Source organism: Phalaenopsis equestris, unplaced genomic scaffold, assembly GCF_001263595.1.
Source record: "Phalaenopsis equestris unplaced genomic scaffold, ASM126359v1 Scaffold000215, whole genome shotgun sequence".
NCBI classification, from domain to species: Eukaryota; Viridiplantae; Streptophyta; class Magnoliopsida; order Asparagales; family Orchidaceae; genus Phalaenopsis; species Phalaenopsis equestris.
The window spans coordinates 51,450-65,522 of record NW_018164657.1 but is presented as its reverse complement, the minus strand read 5'-3'; the positions used below and the strand labels follow the sequence as shown (position 1 = coordinate 65,522).

At 39.3% G+C, this 14,073-nt stretch overlaps 1 protein-coding gene across 3 annotated transcripts; it reads left to right on the top strand.

Annotated features, from left to right (window-relative positions):
- The first annotated feature begins 528 nt into the window (after positions 1-528).
- LOC110023133 (putative pentatricopeptide repeat-containing protein At1g31840) lies at positions 529-13,674 on the top strand. 3 transcript variants are annotated; one of them, XR_002293856.1, is made up of 3 exons: positions 529-1,445; positions 11,068-13,299; positions 13,412-13,673. XR_002293856.1 is itself a non-coding variant. In XM_020722385.1 (3 exons), the coding sequence occupies exons 2-3, from the start codon at positions 1,423-1,425 to the stop codon at positions 13,097-13,099; spliced, it is 2,055 nt and encodes a 684-aa protein (XP_020578044.1). In that variant the 5' UTR covers positions 529-761; positions 951-1,422; the 3' UTR covers positions 13,100-13,674. The 3 variants fall into 3 exon arrangements, 2 of the variants coding, with proteins under 2 accessions (XP_020578044.1, XP_020578043.1); XM_020722385.1 differs by having other exon boundaries at positions 529-761; positions 951-1,445; positions 11,068-13,674; XM_020722384.1 differs by having other exon boundaries at positions 529-761; positions 849-1,445; positions 11,068-13,674.
- The last annotated feature ends 399 nt before the right edge of the window (positions 13,675-14,073 follow it).

Sequence of the window (14,073 nt, the reverse complement as noted above, 5' to 3'; positions counted from 1 at the left end):
GCAAGCTCAATAGTACAGTGGCTTTGATTCGATTCTCATTAGAGAGGACTCCGCACTCTCAATCACCCACACTGGGCAAGGTATCATACAAACACCATAATGTAAGCTCCACCTTCCCGAGCCACTCTCAATCACCCACACTGGGCAAGGTATCATACCAACACCATAATGTCTCACTCTCCAATCTTAAATCACAATCTCATTGTTGACACCAATTTTTGATGTCACACTCATTGGATATCGTCTTGAGCGATATGACATTCTATAACATTCATATGTAACTTTTCGCAACTAGAGAAATCTATGAAACCACTTCGTATGCACATCAGACTCAAATTAGCTCGATTAGTGATGAATTTATCTAAATGCCTTGGATTGTGAAACATACCGTGCAAGCAAGTCAAAAAAATTAATTTTGCTTAGGGAGGACAAATGGAAACACACAAACCGATGCTTTTAATTATTAATAAGGAAGAATATAAATATTTTGATATAAGAAAAACTATTTTTTCCTCATACCAACTATCACTCAATTCTTCCCCGAGTGCTTTTTGTCTTCTTCGCCTGATGCCCTGCGGGCCGGATTTCGCCGCCACTCTCCCGCTCCCTCGCGCTCGCACTGCCGGTCGCCCCTCTCGTCGGCGGCCCCCGTCGGCCTGGTGCTCCTGCCCTAGCCGTCCTGAGCAACGCATGCTTCCCCCGGGCGACATCCTTTCTGTCCGGACCTCGCCGCTGGTCACTCCGTCCGGTGCTGGCTTCTGGTAAGCCTCTCCTCAAGGCTTCATTCCCCCCTTTTGCCCGACTTTGCCGCCAGAGCGAGTGTGCTAGGGGTTTTCTTTTTCTCGTAGCCTTCGCGGCTTCCTTCCCGAGGTCGCTGGATCCTTGGCCGATTATCGGAGATGCTAGGCCTGAGCTTTCCCCCTCACAGCCGGCCCCTCTTTTCCTCTCAGGCTCGATGCGTAGCGTCCCCTCGTTCGGTCTTCCTTATCTCGTGCCGGTGCCGTCTGCCGTCAGCGACGCTCCACCCTCCTGCAACTCCAATTACAAAAAGGGCAGGCCCCTTTCTCTGTTCCGCCTGAGGCCATAGCTTCGCAGCGCTCTTGTGTCGCTCGCCTCTTGCGGCCCGTAAGCCTTGGGCTGCTTCGCCCTTGCGACTGGCGACCCGAGCCGCCAGAAAGCAACCTGCAGTTGCCTCCCTTCGACGGCCTCCTTTCCCTCGCGGTCGAAGCCGCGATGCCTCCTCCGGCATTTAGAAGTCCGAGCAATCCCTCTCATGGAGGTAGGCACCGATCATATTTTTGTATGTTGTGATATTTATTTCAAATACTTGTAATCTCAATCGCTCTTCCCTCATTCCATGCATGTCTTGCGAGGTACATCGGTGCGTGGTTTCGACGTCGACAACTTAGACAGGCAAAGAGAATGCAACCTCAAACATCACGAAGGTGAAATTCTATAAACCTTTGTGTTTCATTTCTAGCAGTCCTCTAAGATCTGTTTTAGAGACCAAAGCTATTGTTAGAGGAAGCCCCATAGGTCAGAAGCTTTTTGATTCTCATATGAATCCTTGCGAGTTCTCGTCAATCCCTAGCACATTGAACTATCGACTGAGAACCTAGTTATCCCATGGTTATTCAACGACTGTATCCCTTGATGAACGGGTTGAAGCCATATCGATCTAGAGATCGAGGAATTTCTTTGATCATCATTCCCTGAATCACGAAGGTTAGGTCCGTGGGAGAGGGTTTTCATTTTTGTGAAATTTTTCTTTCCACAGAAAAATTTTCGTTAGAGGTAAACCCTCCGCACCTTGTGTAACGGACGATAACTACAACTTTATCTTTACCCTAGATACCATGCGAGATCGTTAGGACGAGTCCGTTCCATCATGAGATCAGGGCTTCATTTCTTACATGTGGTTGCATTCGTGTGATTTACTTTGCATGATTTCAAAATGTGCATCTAAAATATTCATTTTTGCATGTGTTGTCGATTGGTCGCTTACATTGGCTCGATCAATTATCTTTTCGTTGATATGATCGAGCGGCTGTCATGGGCCCAATCACTGAACCAACCAATTTCGTCGACATGATTGATTGGCTTCCACCGGCCCGATCAGTCAATCAGACACTTTTGTTAACTCGGTCGATCAGCTATCACTGGATTGATCGTCTCGATCGACCACTTTCGTTGACATGTTCGATCAGCCGCCATGGCCCAAACGGTCAATCAACCACTTACGTCGACATAATCGCTCAACCTCCACTGCTCGATTGGTCTATCAATCACTTTTATCGACTTCGTTGATAGACCACCATCGACGCGATCGACCACTTCTGCTGACACGATCGATCGACTGCCACTTGCTCAATTAGTCAATCTATCACTTTCACCTACATGATCTATTGGTTGCAACCGATCCGATCGGTTAATCGACCACTTCAGTCAGTCTGATCATCCTGATTGACCACTTTTGTTGACTTGATTGATCGAATGCTACTGGGTTGATCTTCCTGATTAACCACTTCCTTCAATTGGATCGATCGACCTCCACCTGAACTGATTGTATCGATCGACCACTCATCAACTCGATTGATCGGTCGCCACCAGTCCGATCATCTGGATCAACCACTTCCATCGACTAAATCAACCGAACACCACCGACTCAATCATATCAATTGACCTCTTCCGTCGATTCGGTCGATCGATCTCCATTGCCCCTATTGTATCAATTGACTAATCTCAATTGATTGTTGCATTGTTGCATGTGTTTTGAGTTGCTTGCATTAGCACATTCACTCATGAACTTGCACTAGCACCTTGTTGTGCACTTTTGGGCAGGTATTTGTCCCTCACTTGGGCACATTACTCTATGCATATGCTGCTTGAAATTCTCACGTCACTCTGCACCTCGCCCTGCGTTTTTGAATTTGCACTTTCGCATTTTTGCATGTTTGAGGACTTCACTTGAGTCCATGTTCTCACGCACTCACTTTAGAAAATCATGCGTCCTTTTCGGGCACGGCTTGTACATCAAGCCTAGACGGGACGCAATTCTACCTACTGAAAATTGCGCCATTTCAATTCCAGCGGTAGCACTTGGAAACGTCGTAGGTGTGTCGCACCGTTACTTGACATGAGTCACGCTCCCCAACCACTGAAACCATCCAATGCATAGTGTCTGTGCACCTGCACTTCTCATCGTGTCACTTAGCATGGGTCACAGTTCCTAGCCATTGAATCTATCTAATGTACAATTTATTTCTACTAGATTACATGACTCTCACCTTTCCCACATCACGCTTTTTAGCCACTGAATTTGTTTGATGCACGAATCATACTACCCTTCCTCCATGGCAGCACATCACATTGTCATGGGCACGCTCTTTTGCATGAAGTGTGTGTATGACTGCATTTTTGTGTCTTGCACTTGCATGTTTGCACTATCGATGTATTCGTCATTCTCGTGATAAATATTTGTTATCTCGTGATCTCTCTTTCGACGGAGTGTTCACATTGCATTGAATCACATTGCATATGCATGTGCATCCCTGATCGTCTCGATGACGAATCTCACTTGTTAGTTGAGCGACTCATTACTAATTGCAATGTGTTAATATGTGTTGCTCATGAGGATGTGTCGACCAACAATTCCAGTTATCTTATCGTGATTAGCACGCGTATGTTGTACTTAGGTTTTTTTCCTCTTAGGACCTATTTTTAAATTAAAAAAAAATAGTTTTATTACCCGTATGCATCATGTTTCAAAATCTCTTTTGAAACTATTGCATCCTTAGCTTAGACAATACATAAGGTCAATCTTTTCAAGTTTTTGTTCATAAAAAAAACTTGCATCTAGTGACATCTTTTAGAACCCTTGAATCTTTAAGATGGGGACATTGTCGGTCACCTTGCGTTTAGTTGTTTTTCAACGCTAGAACCAGGGTTCTTAGGTATTTTTCATGTATGTCTATTGTTCCTTAGTTTTTGTCCTAACCAAACATTTTGAGTGCTACTTTGTGTGTTTACCGAGTTTGAGACTTGCACACTAGTATATATATATGGACGGTCTTCTTGCAGGGTGCCATGTCCATAATAGAGGAGCTTAATCATTAAGACTAACACCTTTTCTACAGGTGCTTCCTTAGTTGCCCTTCCGCCAGACGTGGTTTATTTCGTGTTACTTGCTATAACTTGTATGAACTCCGTTGTAATGCTGGTCGAGTCCTTATTAGAAAAATTCACCAACCTCTTACCCACTCTACACACTTAGATGCAATGACTAGAACACCTTGCGTTTAGTTGTTTTGCTACGCTACAACCAGGGTGCTTAGGTAATATTTTTCATGTATGTCTATTGTTCCTTGGTTTTTGTCGTAACTAAATATTTTGAGTGCTACTTTGTGTGTTTACCGAGTTTGAGACTTGCACACTAGTATATATATGGGCGGTATTCTTGTAGGGTGCCATGTCCATCACAGAGGAGCTTAATCATTAAGACTAACACCTTTTCTACAGGTGCTTCCTTAGCTGTCCTTCCGCCGGACGTGGTTTAATTCGTGTTACTTGCTATAACTTGTATAGACTCCGTTGTAATGCAGGTTAAGTCCGTATTAAAAATAAGATATGGATACGGGTTTTGAGCTGCGTGACGGGTGGAGCCACGCGATAGGAACCATAAGCTGTATGCTCGTGTCCCGTACCTTAATTCCGATTTATCTTTGATATATAATATTAGGACCAGATGTGTATATGCGGTGCTTGACCGCCCTGTTGCTTTCCTGGGATAGGTTGCCGACCCAACGACAACCGATCTTTTTTTCTTTATATTTGACTTTCCTTTACATTCCTGTTATGTGTTTGCCATTTACTTTTTTTTGATTATAGCTTGTTTTGGAATTATTTGATAAATGCAATTTAGGTTCTTTAAGGACCTATAATTATAACTTTTTTTACAAAAGTTCAATAAAGATTGAGATTAATTAAAATTTAATTTAAAATCATCTCAACTTCTCAAAAATTATTTTTACTTTTCTGAATGACCTTCGAGTCGAATTTAAAACGGTATGCATAGCATCCCTATAACCCAAGTCATATTAGAACTTGTTAGCTCACTGTATTATTCTGCATGTCTCGAGGAGAAGTCCCTGCACTTCTTTAACCTGTTTGGCCAAACACAAGATTTTTACTTGGATGGTTGTTTAGCACTCCTAGGGAGTTAGAGGCTTCCCCGACCCAAATGGGTAATAAGTCATTTGTGAGAGCGTCTCGGCTTCGTAGTCGTACCTCTCTTTCCTTTCTACTCCAGCAGCTTCATCATCACTTTGACAGGTATAAATCCAAGCTCTTCTTTTTACCTGCAGAGGGTCATAAGATTTAGAGTTTACTTCTTTTGATCTTAGGGCTATCGAGATGCTCTTGGACGACATAATTCATGGATTACTGACAAAGGGGTCTTTGGCTGTGTTGGTTCGGCTACCTTCATGACCAGATTAGATTTAAGGTCCTAATTGTTTGGGATGATGGATCCGTGGTATCCTGATATGATTATCTTTACCCGATTAGAATTACTCTCTCTCCTTCACTATACCCATTTTGAGCCCTGCCGCTTCTTTGACGCTTCATATATTTCTTTTCGTAGACAAGCTGTCACTTGTTTGGGATGCGGTGATTCACCTTCTATCCTTATAGATCAGATAGACTTGAAAGCATAGTGTGGATCCTATATGACGAGTCTGTTATTTCATAAGCCTCATTCGCTGATAAGTCGTTACTCATTTGGGATTGCAAGAGACTCATTATCTACCATGTGGCTTAGCAAGAGCTTTGAAGGCATTGGACGTTTATATGAGATATTAATCTTTTTTGACACCCTCTCACTAGTCGTCACTTTAATGCAATCAAGACTTCTCTAATTGAGAGTATTTTTGGGTATTCCCCAAGTTGTAATTAATCAAATTGGATGTCTCTTTGGGAGTGCTTTGACCTTAAAACAAAAATAATTTTTTTTGTTCTCTGGTTATGAGTTGGTTATATAGGGTTCTTTTTTGTGGATGAGAGTCTCAATTTGTCTTAGTCCGTTTTCGTTCTGGATATACATTCTTGACCCATCGCATGAGGTTTTTCCCAACATAAGTTCTCCATGTTCTTTTTTCAATTTGCCTGCCTATTTTTCATCTTACTTTCCTCATTTTCTGAATCTTTCTCTTCTCGAAATTATTACGACGATTCAAGTAAGAAGGCACTATAGAAACAAAATCCTAAGACGATGGTTAGATAGGTTGGCGATTCTGAGTTTACAAAAAAAAACCAGAACACTTTTTTCCATCTGACATTAACTGTGGCATCTCATCCGCTCCATTGGCTTTGTCATCAAGGACTGGAGCACCAACCACATCCTCCTGCAAGGACCTAGCAAGAATGGTCTCTATCTCATCTCTCTGCCCTTTCAACAACCCGCTCATCATCCCCTTCCGCTCTTCTTGGCATTGACGATTCGGGCATCCACATCAAGCTATCACCACCGCCACCCTCTAGACAACTAATATTAAAGCTAGTCCAATTTCTATTTTATATTGTAATGAATGTAGCTCTTCTAAGAGTCATCAACAATTTTTTACTACTTCTGTTTCAGCCCTCATGTCTTTTCGATCTTGTTCATTCAGATGTCACTCCATTTTTACAAGGTTATAAATACTTTCTTTTTTATTGATGATCACTCTAGATTTATCTGAGTGTTTTCTATGTTTGCAAAATCTGAAATAACACGTAAATTTTTCTTTTCCATGAACTTATTCAAAATCAATTCAACACCAACATAAAAACCTCACGCTCCGATGGAGGTGGCGAATACACGTACCATTCATTGCAAACCTATCTAAACTCTCACGACATAACTTATTAATTCAGCTGTCCCTATACACCCCAACAAAATGGGTTTGCCATGAGAGAACATCGTCACCTCATCGAGATCACCCGAATCTTTCTCCTCACCGCTCATCTTCCTTACAAATTCTGGACAGCAGTGGTACTAGCTGCCACATACCTCTTAAATTGCATTCCGTCAAAAACAACCAAACTCAAATCTCCATACGAACTTCTCCCTCACAAATTCCCTGAGTACAACCACCTCCACACTTTCGGTTGCCTATGCTTCTCCTGGAAAAACCCCACGCTACACTCAAACTAGCCCACCATGCATAATTAGTGGCTATCCACCCCTTCATAAAGGATACTACTGCTAGCGACATGTTGTCTTCAATGAAATTGTCCTCCCCTACCAAAACCCAACCTCCCAATCTTCCACTACCCCAAATATAATTCACCAAATTTCCTTTTACCAATTTCCCAACATCTTGCCAAAACCACAATAACTATCACACCTTCAGCTTCGTGCATAACATCTACACTCAATCTAGAACCTATCGCTACCTTCATTACAACGAATACTATTCCAGCACCCAACTACTAATGATACAAATCCATTTACATCTGAATCCTCCACTTCACCTTCATCATTGCCACATCCATCCTAACCACATCCATCCAAACACCCCATGACAAATGGACTCCATACCGGATCTCTTAAACCCAATCAAATACTAAACCTCAACACATCAACCGGTTACTAACTGATCCTACCACCTTTCAACAAGCAACACAACATCTCCAATGGTGTAAGCTCTTGTTGATCCTCCACCCCATGCTAACATCATTGGCTAAAAGTTGGACATACCCGACCAAATACTCTCTGGATGGAACACCTAGCAAATTCAAAGTTTGTCTGGTGGCACAAGATTTCAAGCAACAACAAGGCATTCAATATACCAAAATTTTCAGCCCATTCGCCAAAATGCCCATTATTTGAATACTGCTCTCACTAGCTGCCCATCATCAATGGCCATCAATGGCTGGTACAACAACTGGAAATCTCCGATGCATTTCTTCGCGGCTCTCTGGATGAAATCATTCATATGCATGAACCTCAAATAAGAATGAATTCAAGATAAAATGGCCCAAAAGAAGAGTTTCAAGGAGAAAGAAAGATCTGAACTTAGCTAGATCAAGCACGAGATGACACCGGAGAAGTTAATGCAGAAGTGGTTGGTCCTGCTCTTACTATAGAATCACACGATCAAATATTTAGAGATGTTGGACAAAGAGACAACATCACAGTTACAGGCACAACAGCAATTATACAGATGAAGGAAAGAAGATTTGTGATTTGTTTGTCATTTCTATTTATGCTATTGATAGGAGTTAATTGGGTTTTTATTATTGCATTGTCTTGTATAGAGAAGTTAGGGATAGCTACCATTTGAATTTTTCTGGAAATATTTGGTATCATGGTAGTTACTGTTACTTTAATCATGTAATTTGTAGTTGAAATTTTTCTGAGAAAATTTCAACAAAAATGCTGATAAACTGTCATTATGTTAATTATGTGCGAGGTTGTAGGCATCTAAAAAAATACATAAATTTGTATGAAATTGTTAAGTTTTGTGTTTGCATGTTTTGAATGTAACTTGCGCCCTTATATGATAAATATATAAAAATGTTTAAAATTTATATGGGTTTTGTATGCATTTATATGTTTATGAATGTATGATAACATGTAAGATTTTATTATTTTGTATGAGAATTTAACTAAAAATTGTAAGCTTATCAAAGAATGTACATAAATTTGTATAAAAATTACAAGCTTAAGTTATTTTGAAAGTGTAAGATTAAATAATTTGGGTATTGAAGTGATTTTGAAAATAATTTGAAGACTGAAGGGGAAAATTTTAAGCTTAGTTTATAAGAGATTTGAAATTTTAAGCTTAATTTATAAGAGATTTGAAAGTTGGTTCGTTTTAAGTGATTAAAAATCAAGAATTTAAGTGAACTGAGAAAGAGAATTCTTAATGTCGGCTTGAAACAGCTGGCAGCTACTTGAAAATCTTAAAGATAAATCCATAGTCGAAAGTATTATTATGTACCGTTAATCCACAGATTTCATGTCAGATTCATGGATGAATTATTGTGGTGGCTGAGGTGTTGTCTATAAGAATGTTTATTGGCTATTGTGAGTCCCTTGAAAAAATTAAAGTAATTTAACTTTTCTAGTTATTTAATTTTTTGTAAAAAAATTTATGAGAATCTTGATATCATGGAATGAAAAGAATACAAGTTTTTTTATTGTTTTGTATAAAACAGCCTTTTGTGTAGAATTCTCTTACTTCATAGTTGGAAATCTTAACTGGACAAATTCTTCCTAAAAATGGAGGATTGATTTGCAATAGTGTTCGAGTGATACTTTAATACATCTCGTCTTCTTTAATCCTGATGCAAAAGCATGAGTTAACAATGGAAATGGGTCCTGGTAGAGTATAATTGAAATTGCCTTCTTTTTGCTGTATACCAATTGGCGAATTAGAATCCAGCTGGCATGTATTATTGGCTTTTGAAACTATACTTATTAGGAAGATATGCAATGCCCCTGATACCAAAGTTAACCCAACTTATGATAGGAAAACTTATTTTATTGCACCAAAACTGTAGGGTTACAATTAAGTTTCAAAACAGGAAAATGAAATACAACACAACATGACTCTCCGGCTAGGGTGAGGCGAAACAACTGGTGGACAGCTGTGAGAGGACTGAGATGGTTAGCAGTACAATAGGAAGGTGGGGAGGAGGTCTTGGAGGTTTGTGGCTGGAAACCGGGGGAAAGTTGGGGAAGATAAATTTCCCCGTGGAGTGTAGTTACAACCGGAGCACCCATCGAATCTTTGGAGAAGATCTCTACCTTTGACGATTTACAGGCGGCGCCCCTTCTCGCTTTCGAATATAGCCTTAGACTGGAAAATAGCCTCCAACGACAAGCTGGACAGAATTCTGAAATCGGAAAGATAAAACTAAACCCTAAGACAACAAACACACATATTTATAATAGATATATAGGCGGGAAAACAGAAAAAGAAGGGGAGAATAATTCCCGCCCATTGAAAGAGGGAGAAAGGGCCAGTCTAGCGTCCTGCTGGACCGAGAGCCTTCTTTTGAATCCCGTAGTCAATCCCTTTTTACATGTTTATTCATATACTTGTTAGCAACCTTTTTCCTGCAAAATTGCATTGTGTATGTCATTATATTGCACTTGATCTTTTTTATCATTCTGTGGTAGGTTTGATTTAAGAAATTATAGTTGTTTGTTTTCTTTTATTTTATTCTCTCCTTGGAGTTGCATATACTGGTTTTCTCTTATTAAAATGCTGCACTGGAACGTGGTTTGCATAAAAATTTTGTGGAATGAAATAATCTTCAATTTGATTTATGATGTCTAGTTACAACTGGAGCACCCCTAGAATCTTTGGAGAAGATCTCTACCTTTGACAAGTTACAGGCGGCGCCGCTTCTTGCTTTTGGATATAACCCTAGACGGGAAAACAACTTCCAATGATAAGCTGGACATAATTTTGAAATCGGAAAGACAAAACTAAACCCTAAAACAGCAAGCACACATATTTATAATAGATATATAGGCGATAAAATAGAAAAGGAAGGGGAGAATAATTCCCGCCCATTGAAAGAGGGAGAAAGGGGCCAGTCCAGCCTCCTGCTGGATTGAGAGAGCCTTCTTTTGAATCCCGTAGCCGGTTTAGTCATGCCCGACCTCCCCTAGGTCCTCCACTTCAATCCCTTTTTTCATGTTTTTTCATATACTTGTCAGCAACATTTTTCCTGCAGAATTGCATTGTGTATGTCATTATATTGCACTTGATCTTTTTTATCATTTTGTGGTAGCTTGCACTTGATCTTTTTATCATTCTGTGGTAGCTTCGATTTAAGAAATTATAGTGTTTGTTTTATTTTATTCTCTCCTTGGAGTTGCATATACTGGTTTTCTCTTATTAAAATGCTGCACTGGAACGTGGTTTGCATAAAAGGTGCGTGTAATGAAATAATCTTCAATTTGATTTATGATGTCAACTTTATGCATTTCCAGTACGCTGCTGGATGGGTGCTTCCTTAAATGGTTTTTACGTTAACTAAGCTTGATACCAGATTCATCATACTTTTGTTCAGGGCCTGTTTTGGAGTCCATCAACCAACAAGAGCTATCATGAAATCCAATAAAACAATTAGTTTCCATAGGGCTTTTCTTCAAGAATTTCTTTATCCTTTATTCGGTAGAGATGAAGGGAGTAGAATTTTGAAAATTTTCCAAGAATTGGATGATGGGTATCTGACCGTGATGAGTTTGTTATTTGAGAGAGGGGAAGTTGTAAAGATGCTGAATTTTCATAGAAATTTGGCTGAAATGGGTGTTTTACCTACAATTTACATTGTTAATCGATTTTTGAATGGCTTATGCATTGGGAATCAACTTTCTGCTGCTTTTGATTTGTTCTGTCTAGTTGTGGAGAAGGGACCAGGGCCCACTGTGGTCACCTATAGTATAATAGTTCGTTGTTTTTGTCATGAGGGTAGATTAGATGATGCATCTGAAGTTTTTGAGATAATGTTGAAAAGAGGAATTAAGCCAGATTTGATAATGTATTCTATTCTTATTGATGGATTTTGCAAGGAAGGTAGAGTAGAGGAGGGATCTAAGATACTTGAGACGGTTTTGAAGCATGGGATAAAGCCAGATGTTATTGTTTTCAGTTCTCTTATTGCCGGCTATGTTAGAGTTGGTGTTATGGAACAAGCCTGCAAGCTATTCAACAAAATGTTGAAGGAAGAGGTGGCACCCAATGTTGTCAGTTATAGCACACTGATGAATGGATTAAGTCAGAATGGTTACATTCTTGAAGCATTTGGAGTATTTTCGAGGATGCTGAAGCAAGGGCTTGAGGCAAATGTTTTAACCTATAGCAGCCTTATAGATGGGTTTTGCAATTTAGGTGATTTGCAAGAAGCTTTTATTGTGTATAAACATATGATGGTCAGTGGTTGCACCCCAGATGTGGTTGTACATTGTTTGCTTATTAAGGGTTTGTGCAAGGTTGGGAGAACAGTGGATGCTCTTAGATTTCTTCTCAAGACAGTTTCAGAACCTAACATCATGGTGTATAATGCTTTGATTGATGGGTGGTGCAGATTGGGAAAATTAGGCAATGCCTTGAAGACTTACAGGTTATTGAAAGTGCATAACCTGTTACCAGATGTGGCCACCTTCACATTGCTTATCAAAGGGATGGAAAATGAAGGGAGGTTTTTAGAAGCAGCTATGCTTTTCTTCAGGATGATGAAGACTGGTTTTATTCCAGATGCCATGACATATTGCATTTTTATTGATGGCCTCTGTAAGAACAATAATGTGTTAGCTGGAATGAAGATGTGTGACATGATGCACGGAACCAACACTCATCCTTATATTTATGTTTATAATGTTCTCATCAATGGTCTTTGCAGGAAAGGACTCCTTGAAGAGCTACTGAAGCTGCTTGGGAAGCTCTTTCGGAAGGGTTTGAAACCTGATATTGTCACTTACAACACAATGATTAGTGGTTTTTGTTCTGCAAAGAAAATAAATGAAGCTATTAGGCTTTATCAAAACTTGTTGCGAGAAGCTCTTCAGCCTAATGTAATAACGTTTACAATTCTGATAGATGCCTTATGTAAAGAAGGCAAGCTGGATGAAGCTTTGCTATTTTTTAATGAGTTGGTTGAGCAGGGTTCCATGCCTAATGTTGTAACATATAGCTGTTTGATGGATGGCTACTTCAAAATGCAGAGAATGGAAAATTCAATCGCTCTTCATGAAGAAATGTTGAGAAATCACATCTCCCCAAATATTGTTAGTTATAGTGTTCTTATTAATGGCTTGTGCAAGGAAGGTCTTTTAGAAGAAGCTTCACAAGCCTTTCATGAAGCTCTTAGCAAGGGATTGTTGCCTGACGTTGTGCCCTATGGAATTCTCATACATGGGTACTGTAAAGCTGGACAATTAAATAGAGCAATTATGTTCTTTGATCAGATGTTAGTGAGGGGCGTGAAGCCTGATGATCTTGTCCATATTACTCTTGCAGAATGCCTTATCAGAGAGGGTCATCCAGCAAACAATAGTAAATTACTCCAACTGCTTTCAGAGAGAGAGTTCATGGGGAAATGAGGGTATGCTCATTCTAACAGCTTCAAACGGCTATAGTGATACAGAATAACAGGCTACTGGAAATATTTATCAAAATTGTTCATTCTTTCTTGCATGAATGAGAATTCTATTTTCTGGGATGGCTAATTTGATTTACGGGATAAGAACAATGGGGATTAATACTATGGTTGGATTTCAGGTTCAGTACCAGAATACATCTTGTGAGTTTTAAAGCATGAAATTTTTTAGCATTGCAATAATGCTTGATATCATAAGAAGTGCTCAAATGATTTATAATAATTTATTCATTTACTTGTGTGTTTATAAATACAGAAGAATTTGAGAATGTGTTTATACATACAAAATTGCCAAAAAAAAGGTTCAGCGGTGCATGGTGTTTCAACAATGCAATGTTGAGGGGAGATAGGTGCTGGTTGCCTTGCTCTTGTATTGCATGGAAGTTAGTTTTATTGGATAAGTAATATTCTAAACTTTTGTAAGCCTATCCATGATGGTCTGAATTGAGTTGGGGCTCATATAAATAAAGAAAAATATCAATATTTACTTTGTCCTCCTCCTGACTTATTTTTTTAGTACGTTGCTACTGAACGAGGAATAAATTGCCTTTGCTTTGAACATATATTACTTGTACCATTTTAGTGGATTTGTTTTGTTCTGGATTGGATCTTAATAAATAGAGAAATTGAAGTTATTATTTTTTGAGTTGCTAATTTCCATATATTGGCTTTCTTATTTAATATTTGTACAGGAAAATAATGTACAAAATATCATTGCTTTTAATCTCCGCTAATGAGGCAATTGGTCAAATTAAATATTTAATATTTTACTGATTTTAATCCATATGGATTACATATATTGGACTATGGGTGAGTCAAGTTGGTGCAGACTTTCTCTCATTCTCATGCTTTGTTTAAAAAATGTTGCCATATTCTTTAGGTTGATTTTTATTTTCAGTTGTTAATCACATTATAAAA

What these genes read in the sequence shown, in the direction of transcription:
- LOC110023133 (XM_020722385.1), top strand. Translation starts at nt 1,423, where the DNA reads ATGCAACCTCAAACATCACGAAG. An exon ending in CAACCTCAAACATCACGAAG is followed by an intron (nt 1,446 to 11,067) that starts GTGAAATTCTAT and finishes ACTTTTGTTCAG; the next exon opens with GGCCTGTTTTGGAGTCCATC.